This window comes from Cervus canadensis, chromosome 4, assembly GCF_019320065.1.
Source record: "Cervus canadensis isolate Bull #8, Minnesota chromosome 4, ASM1932006v1, whole genome shotgun sequence".
Classification (NCBI taxonomy): Eukaryota; Metazoa; Chordata; class Mammalia; order Artiodactyla; family Cervidae; genus Cervus; species Cervus canadensis.
The window spans coordinates 97277227-97299740 of NC_057389.1; the positions used below are offsets into that span (position 1 = coordinate 97277227).

General features: G+C 43.3%; 1 protein-coding gene across 1 annotated transcript; it reads left to right on the plus strand.

Moving 5' to 3' along the window:
• The first annotated feature begins 136 nt into the window (after nt 1-136).
• CBY3 (chibby family member 3) lies at nt 137-21751 on the plus strand. The gene is made up of 3 exons (XM_043467607.1): nt 137-242; nt 14591-14762; nt 20766-21751. Exons 1-3 carry the CDS (start codon nt 137-139, stop codon nt 21451-21453), a joined length of 966 nt encoding a protein of 321 aa, XP_043323542.1. The 3' UTR covers nt 21454-21751.
• The last annotated feature ends 763 nt before the right edge of the window (nt 21752-22514 follow it).

Consider the following 22514-nt stretch of genomic DNA (forward strand, 5'->3'; position numbering starts at 1 on the left):
GGTTCCTTAGTGGGCGCGCTTCCAGGAGTTGCATCTCTGTCTCTGTGGTTCCCATACCTTCTGTGTCTAGACCCGGGCTCGGAGTCTGGCATTCCGTTCCCTTCTTTGGGCGTCAGATGTCAGCTGGCAAGAAGGGATGGGAAGTCTGGTGAACCATCGGAAAGGGCCTTGCCCCCGATGCAGCGAGTGCGCAGCGCTAACAGCTCCCTCGGCCTGGCCTAAAGTCAACTGCACTGCGCCATGTAGGCAGGCGCCGCGGTTCCTGCAGTGTCATTGCGCTAGGCTCAGTAGCCTGAGGCCACCTTGTTACCCAAGCTCAAATACAGTCCAGAGTGCTACACTCCAGGTTTATTTCAATTTTCAATTTGTGATGTTTTCTTAAGTAAAATTAGACAAAAAGGGCACAGAGACACACTGACAACAATATTGAGAGAAAAAGATGGTGCAATGGAAAGATTTCAAATACACCACAAGTTTTGTAATTCACCTTTAGCATATCTTCAGTTTTCAATATGCTGAAAACCTCAGAAAATGGAAGTGTTCGTGGTTTTTTTAGACCGTTATATGTCCTGGTTTCTGTCGTCCATTTCTTTGGCTACCCAAAGGCTAAATGGTAGGTCGAAAAAAACTGGATTTGGTAAATGTAGCAACTATCCTGGGCTTCCCAGGTGGTGCTAGCGGTAAAGAACCAGGCTGCCAGTGCAGGAGATGTAAGAGACCTGGGTTTCACCCGTGGGTCCAGAAGATCCGCTGGAGGAGGGCATGGCATCTCACTTCAGTATCCTGGCCTGGAGAATCTCATGGACAGAGTAGCCTAGCAGGCTACACTCCATCGCACAGAGTTGGACAGATCTGAAGCAACTTAGTGAGTGGGCATGCACGCGCGCGCGCACACACACATACACACACACACACATCAACTTCCCCAGTTCAGTCGCTCAGTCCTGTCCGACTCTTGGCGACCCCATGGAATGCAGCACACCAGGCTTCCCTGTCCATCACCAACTCCCTGAGCTTGCTCAGAATCATGTCCATTGAGTCGGTGATGCCATCCAACCGTCTCATCTTCTGTCATCCCCTTCTCCTCCCGCCTTCAATCTTTCCCAGCATCAGGGACTTTTCAAATGAGTCAGTTCTCGGCATCAGATGGCCAAAGTATCGGAGTTTCAACTTCAGCATCACTCCTTCCAATGAATATTCAAGACTGATTTCCTTTAGGATGGACTGGCTGGATCTCCTTGCAGTCCAAGGGACTCTCAAGACTCTTCTCCAACACCACAGTTCAAAAGCATCAATTCTTGGAGCTCAGTTTTCTTTATGGTCCAACCATACATGACTACTGGAAAAACTATAGCCTTGACTAGATGGACCTTTGTTCGCAAAGTAATGTCTCTGCTTTTTAATATGCTGTCTAGGTTGGTCATAACTTTTCTTCCAAGGAGCAAGCGTCTTTTAATTTCATGGCTGCAGTAACCATCTGCAGTGATTTTGAAGCCCAACAAAATAAAGTCTTCACTGTTTCCATTGCTTCCCCATCTATTTGTCATGAAGTAATGGGACCAGATGCCATATCTTACTTTTTTGAATGTTGAGTTTTAAGCCAACTTTTTCACTCTCCTCTTTCACTTTCATCAAGAGGCTCTTCAGTTCCTCTTCACTTTCTGCCATAAGGGTACTGTCATCTGCATATCTGAGGTTACTGATTATTCTCCCAGAAATCTTGATTCCAGCTTGTACTTCACCCAGTCCAGCATTTCTCATGATGTACTCTGCATGTAAGTTAAATAAGCAGGGTGACAATATACAGCCTTGACGTACTCCTTTCCCTATTTGGAACCAGTCTGTTGCCGCATGTGCAGTTCAAACTGTTGCTGCTTGACCTGCATACAGATTTCTCAGGAGGCAGGTAAGGTGGTCTGCTAGTCCCATCTCTATAAGAATTTTCCACAGTTTGTTGTGATCCACACAGTCAAAGGCTTTGGCGTAGTCAATAAAGCAAAAGTAGATGTTTTTCTGGAATTCTCTTGCTTTTTCGATGATCCAATGGATGTTGGCAATTTGACCTCTGTTTCCTCTGCCTTTTCAAAATCTAGCTTGAACATCCTGAAGTTCACATACTGTTGAGGCCTAGGTTGGAGAATTTTGAGCATTACTTTGCTAGCATGTGAGATGAGTGCAATTGTGTGGTAGTTTGGACATTCTTTGGCATTGCTTTTCTTTGAGATTGAAATGAAAACTTTTCCAGACCTGTGGCCACTGCTGAGTTTTCCAAATTCGCTGGCATACTGAGTGCAGCACTTTCACAGCATCATCTCTTAGGATTTGAAATAGCTTAATTGGAATTCCATCACCTCCACTAGCTTTGTTCATAGTGATGCTTCCTGAGGCCCACTTGACTTCACATTCCAGGATGTCTGGATCTAGGTGAGGAGCCAGCTTTATTCCCTCTTGCCATCTTGGAAGGGAAAATGAGAAGGTAAATGTTAAAAGATGGCAGTACTAAAGGGAATTTAAGGGGATTTTTAGTTGGGAGGGACTGCTTTCATCTAGAACGGACAGGGAAATATGTGACTTGAACTGGATAAGGTAGGATATGCAGGATTTCTGTAGGTGGAAAGTTGGAGAAAGGCTCCTTTAAGTATGGGAAAGCATATGGAAAGGCAGGAAAATGGGTATCATATATTTAGGGACATCATGTATTTTGGCTGGACAAAGGTGTTCTTTAAAGTAATGGGAGCTTGCTCAGCTCGAGAGTTGGGTTAGGACCTAGCCAATGAGTTTTTAGGGAGATAGGTTAAATTTTAAATTTTGGTTATGATTTAGATACTTAAGGAAGCATTATAATTATTTTTTTTTAATTTGGACACAGCATATGGCATGCAGGATCCTAGTTTCCCAACCAGAAATCAAACCCGGCCCTGACGATGAAAAAGCCAAGTCCTAACCATTGGACAAACAGGAAATTCCCTAGGGAAGCTTTATTTTAATATTATCCCAGGGAGTCTAAAAAAGAGGGAGACTACCAGATATGAGTCTGGTTAGGATACTAATTCTTGAAGTTGATTAAAGGGCAGAATTAGGGAATGACAGGATATCTAGAAACAAGAGCATTAAATGTTGATGCTGAAGACTGCACCATAGGACTCAGAAATCTAGGAAAAGAAGAACCAAAGGCAACAGTGAGAGTGTGAGCCCAGATGACTGGTGGTAAAGTATAGAGCCCTAAAAGAGGGGGACTTCTAGCTTAGCTGATCCTGGGAATCCTGGGTCTGGACCCAAGACAGAATAGGACTGTTGGTCCTGCTAGAGATTTTTCTGCTAAAGCATGATGTTCTTAAGAAGTTGAGGACAAATCCCTGCAGGCTGGCCATTCCAGAAGATATTTCTCAGATTAGTGGCCTTTTTTCCTTACCTCCTTACCCACCCGCCTCTCGGTTCTATAAAAGAAACTGGCATCCAAACCAAGATAGATGGTAATTTTGAGACATAAATCCGCCATCTTCTAGGTCTACCAGGCTTAACACCTCATCTTGTGCACTTACTGGCATGTCCTGTGGGCCAAGCAGAGTGAGCTTGGACTTGGTAACAAGTTCAATTCAATTTTGACACTAACTACCCAATTAATCTCAGACACCACAGGTTTAAAGGCTAAGACTGCCCCCACATCAGATGCTCAGCTGCAGATGAGGTACACAGGCTACTCACAGGTTGCCTTGACCAGCTACAAATTTGGGGGTTCCCATGACCACCTCTGCAGGTTCAGACAACAACACGCAGAACCCAGGAAAATACTTGCTATCACAGGTTTACTGAAATAAAAAGCTACCACTAAGGAACAGCCAAATGGAAAAATGCATAGGGCAACTTATGGGTGTATATGTGTATGAATGTGCAGAGATTCTATACCCACTCCAGGCATGCCAACCTCCCAGCACCTGCATGTGTTGAACAAGCTAGAAGCTCTCCAAACACCATTACTTAGGGGTTTTATGGAAGGGGAATTATGGAAGCACAATTGCACTCATCTCACACGCTAGCAAAGTAATGCTCAAAATTCTCCAACTTAGGCTTCAACAGTACGTGAATTGAGAATTTCCAGATATTCAAACTGGATTTAGAAAAAGCAGAGGAACCAGAGGTCAAATTGCCAACATCTGTTGGATCATTGAAAAAGAAAGAATTTGAGAAGAACATCTACTTCCACTTTATTGACTACGCCAAAGCCTTTGACTGTGTGGATCACAACAAACTGTGGAAAATTCTTATAGAGATGGGACTAGCAGACCACCTTACCTGCCTCCTGAGAAATCTGTATGCAGGTCAAGCAGCAACAGTTTGAACTGCACATGCAGCAACAGACTGGTTCCAAATAGGGAAAGGAGTACGTCAAGGCTGTATATTGTCACCCTGCTTATTTAACTTACATGCAGAGTACATCATGAGAAATGCTGGACTGGGTGAAGTACAAGCTGGAATCAAGATTTCTGGGAGAATAATCAGTAACCTCAGATATGCAGATGACAGTACCCTTATGGCAGAAAGTGAAGAGGAACTGAAGAGCCTCTTGATGAAAGTGAAAGAGGAGAGTGAAAAAGTTGGCTTAAAACTCAACATTCAAAAAAGTAAGATCATGGCATCTGGTCCCATTACTTCATGACAAATAGATGGGGAAGCAATGGAAACAGTGAAGACTTTATTTTGTTGGGCTTCAAAATCACTGCAGATGGTTACTGCAGCCATGAAATTAAAAGACGCTTGCTCCTTGGAAGAAAAGTTATGACCAACCTAGACAGCATATTAAAAAGCAGAGACATTACTTTGCGAACAAAGGTCCATCTAGTCAAGGCTATAGTTTTTCCAGTAGTCATGTATGGTTGGACCATAAAGAAAACTGAGCTCCAAGAATTGATGCTTTTGAACTGTGGTGTTGGAGAAGAGTCTTGAGAGTCCCTTGGACTGCAAGGAGATCAAGCCAGTCCATCCTAAAGGAAATCAGTCTTGAATATTCATTGGAAGGAGTGATGCTGAAGCTGAAACTCCGATACTTTGGCCATCTGATGCCGAGAACTGACTCATTTGAAAAGTCCCTGATGCTGGGAAAGATTGAAGGCGGGAGGAGAAGGGGATGACAGAAGATGAGACGGTTGGATGGCATCACCGACTCAATGGACATGATTCTGAGCAAGCTCAGGGAGTTGGTGATGGACAGGGAAGCCTGGCGTGCTGCATTCCATGGGGTCGCCAAGAGTCGGACAGGACTGAGCGACTGAACTGGACTGAACTGATGGAAGTCCTCTGAGTAGGCATGATTAATAAATCATTGGCCACTGGTGATTGCACTCAATCTCCAACCCTTTCCTCTTCTTAGAGGTCAGAATTGGAGCTGAAAATTCCACTCTTCTAATCACTTGGTTTGGTTTCTCTAGCAACCAGCCCCTATCAGGAAGCGATCAAGGGACCCAGCAATAACCACCTGATTAGCATAAACTCAGGTGTTGTTAGAAGTGGCTCATTATGAACAACAAAAGATACTCATCACTCAGGAAATGCCAAGGGTTTTAGAAGTTCTGTGCCAGGAACTCAGAATAAAAACTAAATATTTTTTATCACATAATATTCATTCCATCCCCACCACTAGCATTGGGCAAAAAATTGATCACTTTCTTTTATTATAGAAAAGATTGGTCATTTCTAGAGCCTCATATGAACGTAATTATATAGTATATAGTGTTTTCTCTCTGGCTTACTTAACTCAACATATTGCTTGCAGATCCTCATCTGTGTTGTAACATTTATCAGTAATTTGTTGCTTGTAATTGCTGAGTAGTGTATTGTACAAGTATGCCACAGTTTCTTTATATATTAACCAGGTAATAGACACCTAAGCTGTTCCCAATTTCTGGTTATATGATATAAAACTGCTATGGACATGGTGTACCACTCTTTGTAATCTTGCACATCTGAAAGTATTTTTATTCTACTCTCACATAGTTTAACTTTATTGAAATATAATTAACATACTATAAAGTTTCCCCACTGTAAGTGAATGATTCATTGATTTTTAGTAAATTTATGGAAGTTACCAAAATCCAATTTTAGAGTAACTCCATCATCAAAAAGTTCCTTGGTCCCCATTTGTAGTTAATTCCCAGCCAACCAAAGCAACCATGAAAGTGCTTTTTCCCTTTTCTAGATAGTTCATGTAAATGGAATCATATCTGACTTCTGTCACTTAGCATAATGTTTCTGCACTTAATTTATGTTGTAGCATGTATCAAGGATTAATTCTTTTTATTATTGAATATTACATTGCATATGTTGAAAAAAAAAATTTCACAGTGTGAGAATTACAAGTAAAGTTTTATTTGGGGGAAAATGAGGACTACAGCCCAGGAGAAAACATTTCAGATAGCGCTGAGAAACTACTTCAAGGCAAGGAGAGGAGCTAGGATATATAGGAGTTTAGCAGCAAAGGGCGCATAATCTGGGTACATCAAGAGGTTACTGTTAATTTAAAAAACCAGCTATATCAAGTTAAGAACTTAGCACTTTTCTATGTATAGAAAGATGCAAGAGTCTGGACTCACTGAATCATTCCTTTGATATGTTCTTCAGCTATCTGGGACTAGTATCCTATGTTTTCACATCCTGAGTTTCCTCAGAGCTCACCATGTGGAATGGCTGCAGTCTGATGGCGGCTAATGACAGGTATTCTTTTCTTTCCTGAGTTTCCTCAGGGCTCACCGGCTCACTCTGGAGGGCTGCAATTGCTGATGACTATGACATCCTTGTTTGTTGAACAAGTCTGTATATAGACATGTTCTTTTGGGTAGTACATAGGAATAGAATTGCTGGCTTGAATGCTAAGTTTATGATTGACTCTTTAAGAAACTATCAACCTTGGAGAAGGAAATGGCAACCCACTCCAGTATTCTTGCCTGGGAAATCCCATGGACGGAGGAGCCTGGTGACCTACAGTCCACGGGGTCGCTCGCTGAGCGATTAAAATATAAAAAAAAATAAAAAAGAAACTATCAACTTGTTTTCCAAATTGGGTGCTCATTTTACATCCCCATGTTGGAGGGTTTCAGTTTCTCCCCGTCATCACCAATACCAGCTATTCCCTGACTTTTTGATTAGAGCCATTTTAGTGGATGTAAAGTAGTATCTCACCGTGATTTATTTCAGATTCAGTGAGCCCCCTCAGGCAGTGAAGCTGCTGATCTGTGCAGCCTCCCCAGTTCAGAAGACAGAGAACTGGAGAAGGAAATGGCAACCCACTCCGGTATTCTTGCCTGGAGAATCCCATGGACAGAGGAACCTGGCGGGCTACAGTCCATGGGGTCACAAGAATCAGACACAGCTGAGCGCCTAACCACCACCACCCAGTGGGGACAGCTACCCTCATGACCAAGCTCTGGGAATGTGAGCAGCCCCAGGCAAGAGTGCCACAGGCTCTCACGGTTCTAACCAGATTTCAGAAGTTTTTCATGGGTAAATAAATGCTTCTCAATTTCTCAATTACTTTTGGTCAATTTCCAGAACCCTAAATCTTTCAAAAAATATTTTCCCCCAGTCTCATAGTTATTTTCTAGGGAGAAAATCTGCTCATTTCCTCACTGCACCAGACCACTTTCTAATTGACAACTTTTTTTCTCTATGTGTTTTCTCTCAGCTTTTCTCTGTTTCCACGCTTTGGTCTCTATGTTTTACATTTTAAGGTTTTTGCTTTGCTTTTTGCTTTTTTGCCTTGGCTGCCCACTGGAATTACCTGGAAAGTTTTTTATTTATTATTTAGTTATTTTGGCTGTGTTGTGAGGCATGTGGGATCATAGTTCCCCAAGTAGGGGTTGAACCTGTGTCCTCTGCATTGGAAGCACCGCGTCTCAACTGATAGACTGCCAGGGAAGTCCCCTGGAAAGCTTTTAAAATCCTAGTGCCCAAGGTATACCTCTAGAATATTAAATCAGAATCTCTGGGGGAGGGCCCAGCCATCTGAGAATCAAAATAATTAAATGAGCTATAAACCACTGAAAAAGACAACTGTAAGCACATTTTTAAAAAGGAAAAGAAAAATATAAATTAATAAGCCTGTAAAAGTGTTAGTCATGTCCAACTCTTTGTGACCCCATGGACTGTAGCCCACCAGGCTCCTCTGTCCATGGAATTCTCCAGGCAAGAACACTGGAGTGGGTAGCTGATGCTGAGCAGGACCCTGTGGGACTCCAGGGCACACAGACCTTTTTGTCCCTGATTATAGGGAAGACTCCACCTTCATGACCTCTCAGTTCCAAAAGGACAGAACAGTTGCTAATCAAAGGAGGAACAGCAATGAAACCACCTAAGGCAAGATTAAAGGATCAGAGAGGCTCATGGGAAACTAGATTGGGAAACTAGACCACCTAAGACCCTGCACACACCCTAACTTGACAGCAACCCTGTGCTTTTGAAACTTTGCAGAAGAAATAGACTGTTACTGCCTTGATCCTTAATCACATACTCCTGCCTGACTATATAGAAAGTGAAGTTGCTCAGTCGTGTCCGACTCTTTGCGACCCCATGGACTGTAGCCCACCAGGCTCCTCCATCCATGTAATTTTCTAGGCAAGAGTACTGGAGTGGGTTGCCATTTCACTTTTCCCTACTCAGCAGAGAGGGGCTTCCGTTGTGGCTCAGTTGGTAAAGAATCCGCCTGTAATGTGGGAGACTTGGGTTTGATCCCTGGGTTGGGAAGATCCCCTGGAGAAGGGAAAGGCTACCCACTCCAGTATTCTGGCCTGGAGAACTCCATGGACGGTACAGTCCATGGGGTCTCAAAGAGTCGGACACGACTGAGCGACTTTCACTCACTCGGCAGAGAGGGGCACAACTCTTGAGGTGGTAGGCTGCTGTGTTCCCCCTTTGCCTGGCAAAATAATAAAGCTACTCTTTCTCCTCCATAACTCTGTCTCCATATTTCTGTTTGGCATTGGTGCACAGAGAGCCAAGATTTTGGCAACACAGCCATTCCCTTCTTCAGGGGATCTTCTGGACTGAGGGATCAAACTGGGTCTCCTGCATTGCAAGCAGATTCTTTACCATCTGAGCCACCAGGGAAGCCTTAATAGGTGTATATCTATAAAGAAAAAATTAAACTCCTCCTGTGTTTCTTCTTTAATGTCACACTACTACCACATTCACAACACTTCCTACACCACATATGTAGGAATTTTCCCCATGCCAAGCAATTCTGTGACACCAACTGGTTCCTACCATTTAACTCAATTCTGACACTATCCACCTGAAGATAGCCAGTGTCAGATCCTACAGGTTAAGGACTTAGTTCCGTAAGACTGACCACTTCAGATGCTAATCAAAAGTAATGAATCCTCAAGTTACCCACAATTTCTGTCTGACTTGTCTATAAATTTGAGGTATCCATGACTTCCTCCCCTTGGATTTGATTATTTACTAGAATAGCTCACAGAATGCAGAAACACTTACTTACATCTATCGGTTTATTAAAGGATATGATAAAAGATACCAATGAACAGTCAGATGAGATAAACAGGGTGAGGTATGGGAGGGTCTGGAGCACAAACTTCTGTCCCTGTAGCCCTCCCAGAACATGGATGTGTTCACCAACCTAGAAACTTTCTGAACCCAGTGCTTAAGGGATTTCTATGGCAGCATGGTCAATCACCAATTCCATTTCCAGCCCTTCTCCTCTCTGGAGAATGGTGCAGGGGAGGAGGGGCTGAAAGTTCATGGTTCGGTCTTCCTGGTGCCTAGCTCCCATCTAGGCGTGCACCAGGACTCATTTCATTAAACCAAAAGACACTGCTGTAACTCAAGAAACTCCAAGGGGTTTAGAAACTGTGTCAGGAACAGTGGCCAAAGCCCAAATACTAAAACAAAAGATATGCGTAATGCTCTTAACACTTAGGAAATTGCAAGAGTTTCAGGAACTCTGTGCCAGAAATTGGGGGCAGAGACTGACATATATATATTTTCTATTATCTCGCAATACCAACAGAGGAGAAGGAAGAGCTCTTGCTTGCAGTAGAACGCTGAGGGCCAATTGATAAGTATAAAGTGAATGCCAGTGTTGGAAAAGCACAATTTAGCAATTATAAAGGTAAAGATGGGATCGCGTGAGAGTCACCAAAGGATGCTAACTTTAGGGGGAATTTTGAGGAACAGGACACTTACATGGTCTTAAAAGTGCCCACAGTAGGAAAGGTTCCCTTGCAACATTTAAATGCAATGCCTGTCCCTAGACAGGATCCCGTACTAGAAGGAAAAAATGCTATAAAGGACATTATTAGTAAACTGACAAAACTGAAATATGGATGGTTGATTATAAAGTAGTATATCAACATAAATTTATAAGGTTGGTAACTGTATTGTGGTTGTAACTGTGTATCGTGGTTGTAACTGCATCGTGGTTATGTAAGAATGCACACAGAAGTATTTAGGCGCAAAGGGCCATGATGCATATAAAGGTTCAGAAATGACAAAGCAAATAGGGTAAAATGTTGAGAGTAGGAGACTCTAGAGAAAGTGTATATTGTCATTCTCTGCACAAGTTATCTTGAAAAAAAATTTTTTTCCTTGCACAATTTTTACTTATTACTTATTTTTGGCTGTATTCAGGCTTTTTCTAGTTTTGGCCAGTACGGGTTTCTCATTGCACTTGTTCCTCTTGTTGAGCACAGGCGCCAGGTATGTGAGGCTTCAGCAGTTGCAGCCTGCGGGCTCAATGATTGTGACTTGTGACACAAGCGCTCAGTCGCTCCACGGCAGGTGGACTCTTCCTAGAGCGGGGACCAGACCTGTGTCCCCTGCCTTGGCAGGTGGATTCCTCTCTACTGTGCCACCAGGGAAGTCCTCCTTGCACAATTTTCAAATTCACAATGTAAAAAAAAAAGGCCAGGGGAGCTCCCTGGTGGTCTAGTGGTTAGGATTTGGGACTTTCACTGCTGTGACCAGGTTCAATCCCTGGTTGGGGAACTGAAGTGAGATCCCACAATCCCCACAGCATGGGGGGAAAAAAAAAAAAAAAAAAGCCAGGCTCTCACAATTCAAGATGATTGTTCAGAGTTATTCATATCCTTATAGAGCCTATTTTGAAAGTTAGAAGCCCCTAGATAATTCTGTTTTCTGCAGAAAGACTCAGATTTTTATTTAAATGGTAATAGGTCTGTGTAAAAAGGAATATTCAGGACAACTATGTATAGGCTAATCAAAATATTAATCCACCACACATTCTTGTTTAAATGCCTAAAAACATAAGCGTACCATACATTTATTTACAGCTGTTACACAAATATAAAACCATGATTTATAAATTACCTATAAAACATCCAAATTAATACATATATAGGACAACAAAAAATGTTTTTCTGCTGAAAATTAGTGCTATTTGACTTCTCATCTGCTCCCAATGACCTGAGGCAGGTGTTTTCAAGCTCAGCTGGCACACACTTTGTGCTGGGCCATGATGCACATTCTGAGTCCACTTTCCACTCTTCAGAAGACCTTGGGATCTTCCACTGATAGGGAGATTCAGTGCTCTCACGCCTGTCTGCTTGCCTTCCCCTCTGGTTAGCCACCACCACTCACACCCAGGTGAAAACTCTCAGGTTCTGGGGCACTTCCTGGTGGTTATGTAGAGCAGACAGAACATCAGCAATACTTTTTTCAGTTATTTTTTTATTTTTTAGAATTATTCATTTTTATTTAATTAATTTTTTATTTATTTATTTTAATTGGAGGCTAATTACTTTACCATATTGTAGTGGTTTTGCCATACATTGACATGAATCCGCCATGGGTGTACATGCGTTCCCCATCCTGAACCCCCCCTTCCACCTCCCTCCCCATCCCACCCCTCAGGGTCATCCCAGTGCACCAGCCCTGAGCACCCTGTCTCATGCATTGAACCTGGACTGGCGATCTGTTTCACATATGGTAATATACATGTTTCAATGCTATTCTCTCAAATCATCCCACCCTCGCCTTCTCCCACAGAGTCCAAAACACTGTTCTTTACATCCGTGTCTCTTTTGCTGTCTCACATATAGGGTTATCATTACCATCTTTCTAAATTATATATATATATATACGTTAGTATACTGTATTGTTGTTTTTCTTTCTGGCTTACTTCACTCTGTATAATAGGCTCCAGTTTCATCCACCTCATTAGAACTGATTCAATGTATTCTTTTTAATGGCTGAGTAATATTCCACTGTATATATGTACCACAGCTTTCTTATTCATTTGTCTGCTGATGGACATCTAGGTTGCTTCCATGTCCTGGCCATTATAAACAGTGCTGTGATGAACACTGGGGTACACGTGTCTCTTTCAATTCTGGTTTCCTCAGTGTGTATGCCCAGCAGTGGGAACAAAATAGAAAGCCCAGAGATAAATCCACACACCTATGGACACCTTATCTTTGACAAAGGAGGCAAGAATATACAATGGAGAAAAGAACAATCTCTTTAACAAGTGGTGCTGGGAAAACTGGCCAACCACCTGTAAAAGAATGAAACCAGAACACTTTCTAACACCATAAACAAAAATAAACTCAAAATGGATTAAAGAGCTTAACGTAAGACCAGAAACTATCAAACTCCTAGAGGAAAACATAGGCAAAACACTCTCCGACATAAACCACAGCAGGATCCTCTATGACCCACCTCCCAGAATATTGGAAATAAAAGCAAAAATAAACAAATGGGACCCAATTAAACTTAAAAGCTTTTGCACAACAAAGGAAACTATAAGCAAGGTGAAAAGACAGCCTTCAGAATGGAAGAAAATAATAGCAAACAAAGCAACTGACAAAGAATCAATCTCAAAAATATGCAAGCAACTCCTACAGCTCAATTCCAGAAAAATAAATGACCCAATCAAAAAATGGGCCAAAGAACTAAACAGACATTTCTCCAAAGAAGACATACAGATGGCTAACAAACACATGAAAAGATGCTCAACATCACTCATTATCAGAGAAATGCAAATCAAAACCACAATGAGGTACCATTTCACTCCAGTCAGAATGGCTGCTATCCAAAAGTCTACAAACAATAAATGTTGGAGAGGGTGTGGAGAAAAGGGAACCCTCTTACACTGTTGGTGGGAATGCAAGCTAGTACAGCCACTATGGAGAACAGTGTGGAGATGCCTTAAAAAATTGGAAAGAGAACTGCCAATATGACTCAGTTATTTTTTTAAAACAGAAAATTTAAACATTTTCTGCAGAGTATTGCAGATTACAAAGAACATGGAGGTAACCAATTTTAAGGCAGCATAGGTATGAGAGAGGAAGCAATAGCAACCCCTAGATTACCACCACAGTCCCCCCTTGTACTGCATCTCAGCTCTGCTGAAGTCACCAAGCCCAAGAGGAAGGCTGAAGGAGAAGCTAAAGAAGAAAAAGCCCAAGGGAAGTGTGAACCAAATAGGGGATGGGCATCCTTTCCACTAATGTTGTTCTTTCTAAAAAGGCACCTTGCAGAAAGTGGAGGTACAAGGTGAAGCATGTGTATTTTGGTATTTACTTTTATTTGCATTTATTTTTTGTGGCGTTTATTCCCAGGCCATAAGTTTTTGTATCTTCAGTTTCTTCTGGGATATCTTTTTGTTCTGTGCAACCTCCTCTTCTGGTTTAGGAAAAATCTGTTCTTTTTCAGTAAGGGTCATCTCCATGTGGCAAGGAGAGCCCATGTATGGGTTGATCCAACCATGAGCTCTGGAAGTTCTGTGGGCTTTGTTCGCCTGGATGTGCTCAATGACCAGAGAACCTACATCTAAGCCCTCAAGTTCAGCATTACTCTCTGCATTTCTGAGCACGTACAGTAAAACTTCAGCACTCTTTCTGGGCCACTGACCCTGAGTCCAGCCCCACTGTTTGGCCTGTGCACACCTACCAACTCCACCATTGTAATGATGGAATGGTACACATTGCTTCTTTAAAGTGACCTCCTTCAGATACTTGGTGGCTTTTTGGATATGCACACCGTTAATGGCCTGGGCAGTTTCATGAATGTTCTTAAAATGAACACAAAGATCTGAACCTCTTGATCTGCATGATTTTGCAAGGTTTTCTGGGTCAAGGGAAGAGTGTATCATTTTTAGAGGTCACCTCAGGCAACTGATTGGAAAATGAAAGCATGTATATTTTGTATAACTACGTTTTTCTTTTTCTGTACTACTTGAATTACTTTTTCTATCAGATTTAATATAAATGCAAATATTTATGTTTTTAAAAGCTACTATTATAAAGAAAAAAAAAAGGAAAAAAAAAAAAGCTACTATTAGCACAAACAACCCTTCATTGTTTCATGGAAGGATAAATATTACTAACAGATTATCTTAGAAATTGGGTTGAAATGGTCATGAGGGTGAACAAGATTTTGCTTTCATGGCTTTAGAAGTTTCCTGGTTGATAAGAGAAGGGATCCACTGATATTTATAGCTACTATAGTTGTGAAGAAAAGAAAATTCTTTTTTAGGACCTCTTTCCTTTTCTCTGTGCCATCAGAATGGCCTTTATGCCCTTAAACTCAGGCCTATCGAGATCTGATACTCCTTTCCTCACAGGCTCCAAGTCTGGTCTTTCCAGTGATTTGGAGACCAAGTCCCTCAAAGAAGCCAGGAACCTTGTTATTGATTGTGTATCTTCAAATTCTACAGTTTTCAGGACTTCCCTGGCAATTCAGTGGTTGGGGCTCCACACTTCCACTTTTGAGGGGAAGGATGGGTTTGATTCCAGGTTGGAGAACTGTGATCTTGCATGTAACACCGTGTGGCCAAAAAAAAAAAAAAAATCTATATTTTTCATTAAATTTCCTCAAACGTAAGGTCTGCTTGTGAAAGGAGTTAACATGTTAAGTTGGAATTACTCCTCCTCTAAACTTCTTCTGTTCAGACCATCAAAAAAGACTTCCTTGGGTTTTGTAGCTTTTCCTTTTTTGCAGACCATGGGAATAAGGGAAATTAAAAGTTGCTGTATACCATTCCTGATCACTCAGGATCTTCCAGAAATGTCATGAGTGTAAATGAAAATTAGCTTTAATAACATAGACACAACTAAGGGGGAGCAGAAGACGGACTGAGGAAGAGAAGGGGAAAGTGTGATTGGCTGGATTAAAATATTCCTGGGCTCTGATTCCATGTCTATTAGACAACCTTCTGAGGGCCGATTCAAGCTTATCCTGATGATAAGAGAGAACTCTGAACAGTGAGCATAAGGATTTATTTGTGGAAACTGACATTCTAATTCTAAAATTAGGACAGAAATTCAATTATGTGGAATTAAAATTACATGAAAATTCCAAGGACCTAGAAAACCAAAGCAATTCTTAAAAAAAAGTTTGAAGATTTATATTCCCAGATAGAGATTTACTGTAAGCCACAATAATTAAAGAAAATATGTTATTAGTATAAGAATAAAAAAATCAATAGAAGAGCACGTGGAGTCCAGAAACAGTCATGCATACAGTCACAAGATGAACAAAAAAGACATAAGAGCAAATAGTGAGGGAAGGCTAGTCTTCTATAAATGGTGCTGACTCAACTTGTCATCCATATGAAAAACACTATCAACAAAAATTAATTGAAAATGGAACATAAAATGTAAAGTTAAAACAGTGAAATTTCTAGTATGGCAAAGCATTCTTAAATATTACATGAAAAGCATGACTCTCAAAAGTAAAAATTGATAAACTGGACTTTATTCAAATTAAAAACTTTTGCTTTAATAGGCAAGTCAGAGACTGAGAAAAAATATTTGCAAAACATATCTGATAGAGCTTTTTCTAGCATTAAAGAACTCCTTACACTCAAATGAAACAATCCAGTTTTTAAAAAAAGGGGCAAAAGACAAGAACAAACCAGTTTATCAATTTTTACTTTTGAGAGTCATTCTTTTCGTGTAATATTTAAGAATGCTTTGAAAAGCTAGACAATTCACCGTTTAACTTTACATTTTGTGTTCCATTTTCAGTTAATTTTTGTTGATAGTGTTTTTTCATATGGATGATAAATTGACTCAGCACCATTTATAAAAGATAGCCTTCCCTCACTATTTGCAGGTATGTCTTTATTGGTCAGAATGCGAAGTCAAATGGTCCTTAGGAAGCATCACTATGAACAAAGCCAAAGATAATGGAATTCCAGTTAAGCTATTTCAAATCATAAAAGATGATGCTGTGAAAGTGCTGCACTCAACATGCCAGCAAATCGGGAAAACTCAGCAGTGGTCACAGGACTGGAAAAGGTCAGTTTTCATTCCAATCTCAAAGAAAGGCAATGCCAAAGCATGTTCAAACTACTGCACAATTGCACTCATCTCACACGCTAGCAAAGTAATGCTCAAAATTCTCCAAGCCAGGCTTCAACAGTACCTGAATTGTGAACTTTCAGATGTTCAAGCTGGATTTAGAAAAGGCAGAGGAGTGAGAGATCAAATTGCCAACATCCGCTGGATCATCAAAAAAGCATGAGAGTTCCAGAAAAACATCTATTTCTGCTTTATTGACTATGCCAAAGCCTTTGACTGTGTGGATCACAACAAACTATGGAAAATTCTTCAAGAGATGGGAATACCAGACCACCTTACCTGACTCCTGAAATCTGTATACAGGTCAAGAAGCAACAGTTAGAACTGGACATGGAACAACAGACTGGTTCGAAATAGGGAAAGGAGTACGTCAAGGCTGTATACTGTTACCCTGCTTATTTAACTTACATGCAGAGTACATCATGGGAAATGCTGGACTGGATGAAGCACAAGCTGGAATCAAGATTGCCGGGAGAAATATCAATAACCTCAGACATGCAGATGATACCACACTATCACAGAAAGCAACAAAGAACTAAAGAGCCTCTTGATGAAAGTGAAAGAGGAGAGTGAAAAAGTTGCCTTAAAACTCAACATTCAGAAAACTAAGATCATGGCATCTGGTTCCATCACTTCATGGCAAATAGATGGGGAAACAAAGGGAACAGTGAGAGACTTTATTTTTTTGGGCTCCAAAATCACTGCAGATGGTGACTACAGTCACGAAATTAAAAGATGCTTACTCCTTGGAAGAAAAGTTATGACTTAGACAGCATATTAAAAAGCAGACATTACTTTGCCAACAAAGTTCCGTCTAGTCAAAGCTTTGATTTTTTCCAGTAGTCATGTAGGGGTGTGAGAGTTGGACTGTGAAGAAAGCTGAGCTCCGAAGAATTGATGCTTTTGAACTGTGGTGTTGGAGAAGAGTCTTGAGAGTCCCTTGGACAGCAAGGAGATCCAACCAGTCCATTATTAAGGAAATCAGTCCTGAATATTCATTGGGAGGACTGATGCTGAAGCTGAAGCTCCAAAACTTCGACCACCTGCTGCGAAGAACTGAGTCATTTGAAAAGACCCTGATGCTGGGAATGATTGAAGGTGGGAGGAGAAGGGGACGACAGAGGATGAGATGGTTGAATGGCATCACCAACCCGATGGACATGAATTTGAGCAAGCTCAAGGATCTGGTGATGCACAGGGAAGCCTGGTATGCTGCAGTCCATGGGGTCGCAGAGTTGGATAGGACTGAGCGACTGAACTGGACTGAACTGAACTTTATTGTTCATCATGTGACTGATGAACAGCAAGGTGGGTAACAAATAAACACATGAAAAACCACTCAACAACAACAACAAAAAAAGACACTCAACATAATCAGCCCAATAGAGAAAAGAAATCAAAATCACAATTTAGACACACCCACTAGAATAACTAAAATTAAACGGATTTACCACACTAACTGTTGGCAAGTATGTGGAGGAACAGGAAGAGAAACGTTTTCACTGCTGGTGGGGATATGGTACAATCATTTTGGGAAAACTGGCAACTTCATAAAAAGGTAAACATACACATCATATTACCTAGCCATCCTATTCCTAGGTATTTACTCAAGAAAAACTGAAGCGTATGGCCACACAAAGACATTATACAGATTTATAGCAGCTGTATAGCCCCTCAGATGGGAACAACCCAAACTTCCATCAGCAGGTAGATGGGAAAACAAACTGCAGTATTTCCAAGTAATGGATACTACTCACTAAAAAATGAATGAATGAATTTCAACCTAAAATAATTATGCTGCAAGAAGCTAGTGCAAAAAAAAAAAGAAGCTAGTGCAGAAATAAAGTACATACTAAATAATTCTATTTACATAAAATTTTAAATAATACAAACTATATAGTCATGGGAGCAGAGGAGACTTCTGAAAGTAATGGATATCTTCATTATCTTGATTTTGGTGATGATTTCTTACATCAAATTATCCAAACATACCAAAGAGTACATTATAAATGTGTGTAGTTTATTGTGTCAATCATACCTGTTCAAGAAAAAAGTTTTCTGGCAGGTAGCACTACCACTTGGTTCTGCTACATTGTGAGCTCCCCTGGGGCTGGGTAACTCCTTCTAGAGCCATCAGGACACTGGATGCCCCTGTAAGAGACCTCTGGGGTAAGGAAAGTTAAGTAGAGGTGATGGCAATTGACTGAGCATGTTTGGAGAACAGGGTTGACTTTATTTCCTTCCACTGCTCAACACAGTACTTGTCCTTCAGATAAGCCCAGCTCCTTTGAACCTCTAGCCCCTTCTCATCATTCAGGTATGACTATCAAGTGCCTTCACTAAGTGCTAATTCTAAATTGGTCCCTAATTCTAAATTGGTCCCTACCCCTCATTTTGTCCTAAAGTCACTTCCTGTATTTCTCTTTTCTTCATGGCATGTATCACAATCAGAAATTCTTATTAATGTAGTTATTTCCTTTCATTTTAATTATCTATTTGCTTCCTCCCTATGTTGTTGACATCCCACAGATCCCTTTACTGGAGGTGCACCCACCCCATAGGTGCCTTAACTGTTGGTTGACAACTCACAGCTGCCCCTGCCAATGACTGACTGAAATGAGAGGTGGGTGGGTGAAAAGAAGAGCACAAAAGATTGGCTCCTTTGCAGTAAGGAGACCTAACTCTGTGGCACAATTTTGTACAGTTCCCTGCGAGATCTGACTAGTCAGTCTCCACTTGCCATGTTCTTGCTTAGCTTTACCTTTTTTCCCTGCCCTGTCCTGCTTTTGTCACTTCCCCAATAAATCCCTCAAAAAATTCTCATCTCAGGCTCTGCTTCTGCGAAATCTGACCCATGACACCCTTGGTTAGCTTCATGAGGGACTATTTTGTTCATTCCCCTGGAACATATTCCTATCTTAGGTTCTGCTTATGACCTTCTCCATATCTAAGAATAATGAGGGAATATCTTTGTCACACCCTAAGAACAGTGCCTGGAACACAGTAGGCCCTCAGCAAGTGTGCTGAATGAATACAGAGGAGTTCCCCGGGGTCTGTTTTATAGCTTAGCTGATCTGGCCAAGAGGCATTGTGAGTCATAGCTGTAAAAAGCAACTGAGTGGTTCAGAGATGTGGCCAGGCCTAGGACAGCAGCTTGGCAACTTCAACACATCCTCCAGGTGAGGCATGACATGTGAGGATTATGGGGGAAGGGTCCTCTGGAAAGATGCAACCTCAAGGGTGGGCCTGGTTCTATCCTTTAGGCCCTACGTGGTCTTCCAGAGACATGCCCCTGAGCCAGATCTAGGGGACAGTACTGCCCAGGTTTGTGTGAAAAATAGTGTGTACTGAATTAATGGAGGCCTAACAGAGGGAACACTGCCCCAGGATTCTTTTCACTCTCCATGGGGCAAAGAGGAATTTAAAAGAAAACGCAGTCCTCTTTCTCATACAACAGAATCAGCACTTAAAGAGTGAGGCAAGGGAGAACAGGACACGTCTGTTACCTGACTTTAGCTTCCTTGAGCACATAGTCTGCTTGGGGTAGAAGTCATGCCCAGTCTGCACAACCACTGTTGGCTCAGGTCCTAAGCATAGGTCCTAGCCCATGGCACATGCCTCCACCGAACCGACTACAAGGGACTGTGATCTAAACACACACATCAGGCTTCCCAGATGGACCAGGAATATCTTGAGGGCAGGCGTAGGCTATGCTTGGGACCCTCTACCCAAACCACAGCCTGGCACAAAGCAGATGTCAGTCAGTTCAAAGTTGTAAAATAAGTGAATGAGAAGGGCAATAACGCTGTTGGGTATGCTAGACATCCACCAGATACTTTTCAGAATGTAGATCTAGCCCTGCCTTTGTAGTCCTTCAGTAGTGCCCTCTAACTCACAGAAGGAAGTCTAAACTTTGGAGCCTGCCTGTACAGCACCCTCACAGAGCGCCCTGGTTTCCCTTTCCAGCTTCCTCTTCTGCTATTAATACCCTATACCGAGCCTACCCCAAGCTCTTCCTCACATGCACAACACTGGAGCCTTGCAGAGCCCTTCACTCTGCCTAGTCTCTCCTTTATGCACCCCCAACGTGCCCGTCAAAATTCCTGTGCATCTTTACTTGTCTCTGCTATCATTCCCTCCTTCCCTAAGGGCCCATTAACTCCTTCCAGCAGCCACTCAGCACTCAAGAGAGCAGACCTCTGGTCCTAAATCAGCCTATCTAGCCCCAAGACTCGGAAGTGGTCTTTGGAGATGTTTCCGGGAAGACTGCCGCGAGGCGTGTGGGCTGGGATGGACTCCTCAGTGGCCAGCAGCTTGTTAGTCCCAGGCGGCGTCGCAGGCCTGAGCCCCGCCCAGCAGGCCTCGTGGTTTTAGGGAATAGGGGGTAGAACAGCTCGCCCGAGCAGGCTGCTCACCCATACTCTTGCTCCCCAGCAGTGTCCCTGGCTCGCCTGTATCATTCTGGACATCGGGGCTTGAGAGGCAAGGGCGCAGCCAGAGTCACCCGGGTCCTCGTGGCTACGCTCCGGGCATTCGTGGGCCTGACAAGGCCCGCCCGGCCCTCGCCCTGGAGGCCTTTGGGTGCCTGGCCTGGGGCTACACCAGCCGCCTGTGGGAGCAGCTGCGGCAGTTCTGGATCGACCACTGCTCACGGCGCTTCTCCCCGCGACGCCCGCCGCTGCGCCGCATCTCCTCCATGTCTACCTTCTACCTGTTGGACCACCAGACGCGCCAGGCGGAACTAGGCCTCAGCTACGGCTCGCCCCGCACGCGCCTCAGCGACGAGGCCTTCGTGTTCCGCGGCGGGCGGTGGACCGCCGAAGGCCAGCCAGTGTGGTCGCGGCCGCAGCTGCCCTCGCAGACCATCGCCGGCTGGAAGGCACAGATGCAGCGAGTCAAAAGCCAAGTGCTGCTGGAGGAGAATAACTACCTGAAGCTGCAGCAGGAACTGCTTATGGACATGCTGACGGAGACCACAGCCCGAATGCACCTGCTGGAGAAAAAGCTCGACCACGGGGCAAGCCCGGCTGCCGCGGCGTGCGCCTGGCAAAGGAAGACGCGCAAGCGCGAAGGCGCGAGCAGCCTGCCCATGCTCGAGCCGCGGGCTCCGGAGTCGCGGTGACCCAATAAAACCCGTGCGGCGCATGCGCACCTCGCTCGCACCTCAGGCGCGTCGCTCCGGAGGGCAGGCACTGACCCGGCTCCCGGCGAGCATTGCGCACGCTGCGTGCGTGCTGGGAAGATCACTTCCGGCCTGTGGTGGACCGGGAACTCCCCAAAAGCCGGTCTCGGGAGGATGCGCTAGGGGTGTGTAGGAAGAAGTTTGCAGGCCGCTGGGAACGCGGAGTGGGAGCCAGGCCGGCAACAGGCAGTGTCTAGGGGGCGAGGATGGCAGGCGGTGAAAGGCAGTGACAGTGATGGCTTTCTTGGCCTAAGGGACGGAGGACAAAAGTCCGGGAGGCGGGGAAACCCGGGCTCAGGCAGGGAGGGTGCGGTTGGGCGGGCGGGTCAAGGACCTTGCACTTGGCCCTTCCCTCCTTGAGGCGCTCCCTGGAGGGGTTTCAGTCTGATTCAGGATAAGAATGTATTTTACGACCTGGAAACTGTTTCGAGACAGAAGCCTTCTCGAAACTTTGGGCTCTGCCTCTCCGTCCTGGTTGGATGGCTTTTGGTGAGACACTTTCCTGGCTTCTTTCTAAAATGACTGGTAGGAAAATAAATAAATAAATAAAATGACTGGTCGGAGATACAGATAAGCGCTCTCTAGAGCTGATGTAGTGCACAGATAAGATTTGCTCAATCCACTTTTTTACAGTTTTGTGTGAGTTGCCAACACGTACGAATTTGGAGATTTCCCATTAAAAATCCAGATTTTCTGTGTTCTCCTGAAAACCCAGGAAATTTAGCCATCACGGACCTTGGTTTTGCCCAATAGCAATTGCCTCCTGGTCAGCTTCACTCATTTCCTCCTATAGGTGTCTGATTTTTGATCTGCTTCTAGATCCATTCCAGATGGGTGTTCTCTCCCTGAAAATGGGGGCCCCCTCTCTGTGCCCAAGGTATCGATTCGGTGCCTTTGGTGAGTGTGTTGTACTTGTGAGTGATGTGGCTGCACCAGGAGGTGATGACACTGGTCCTTGGTATCTGCAAACTTTCCTTGGAATACAGACAGGCGATGTCAGC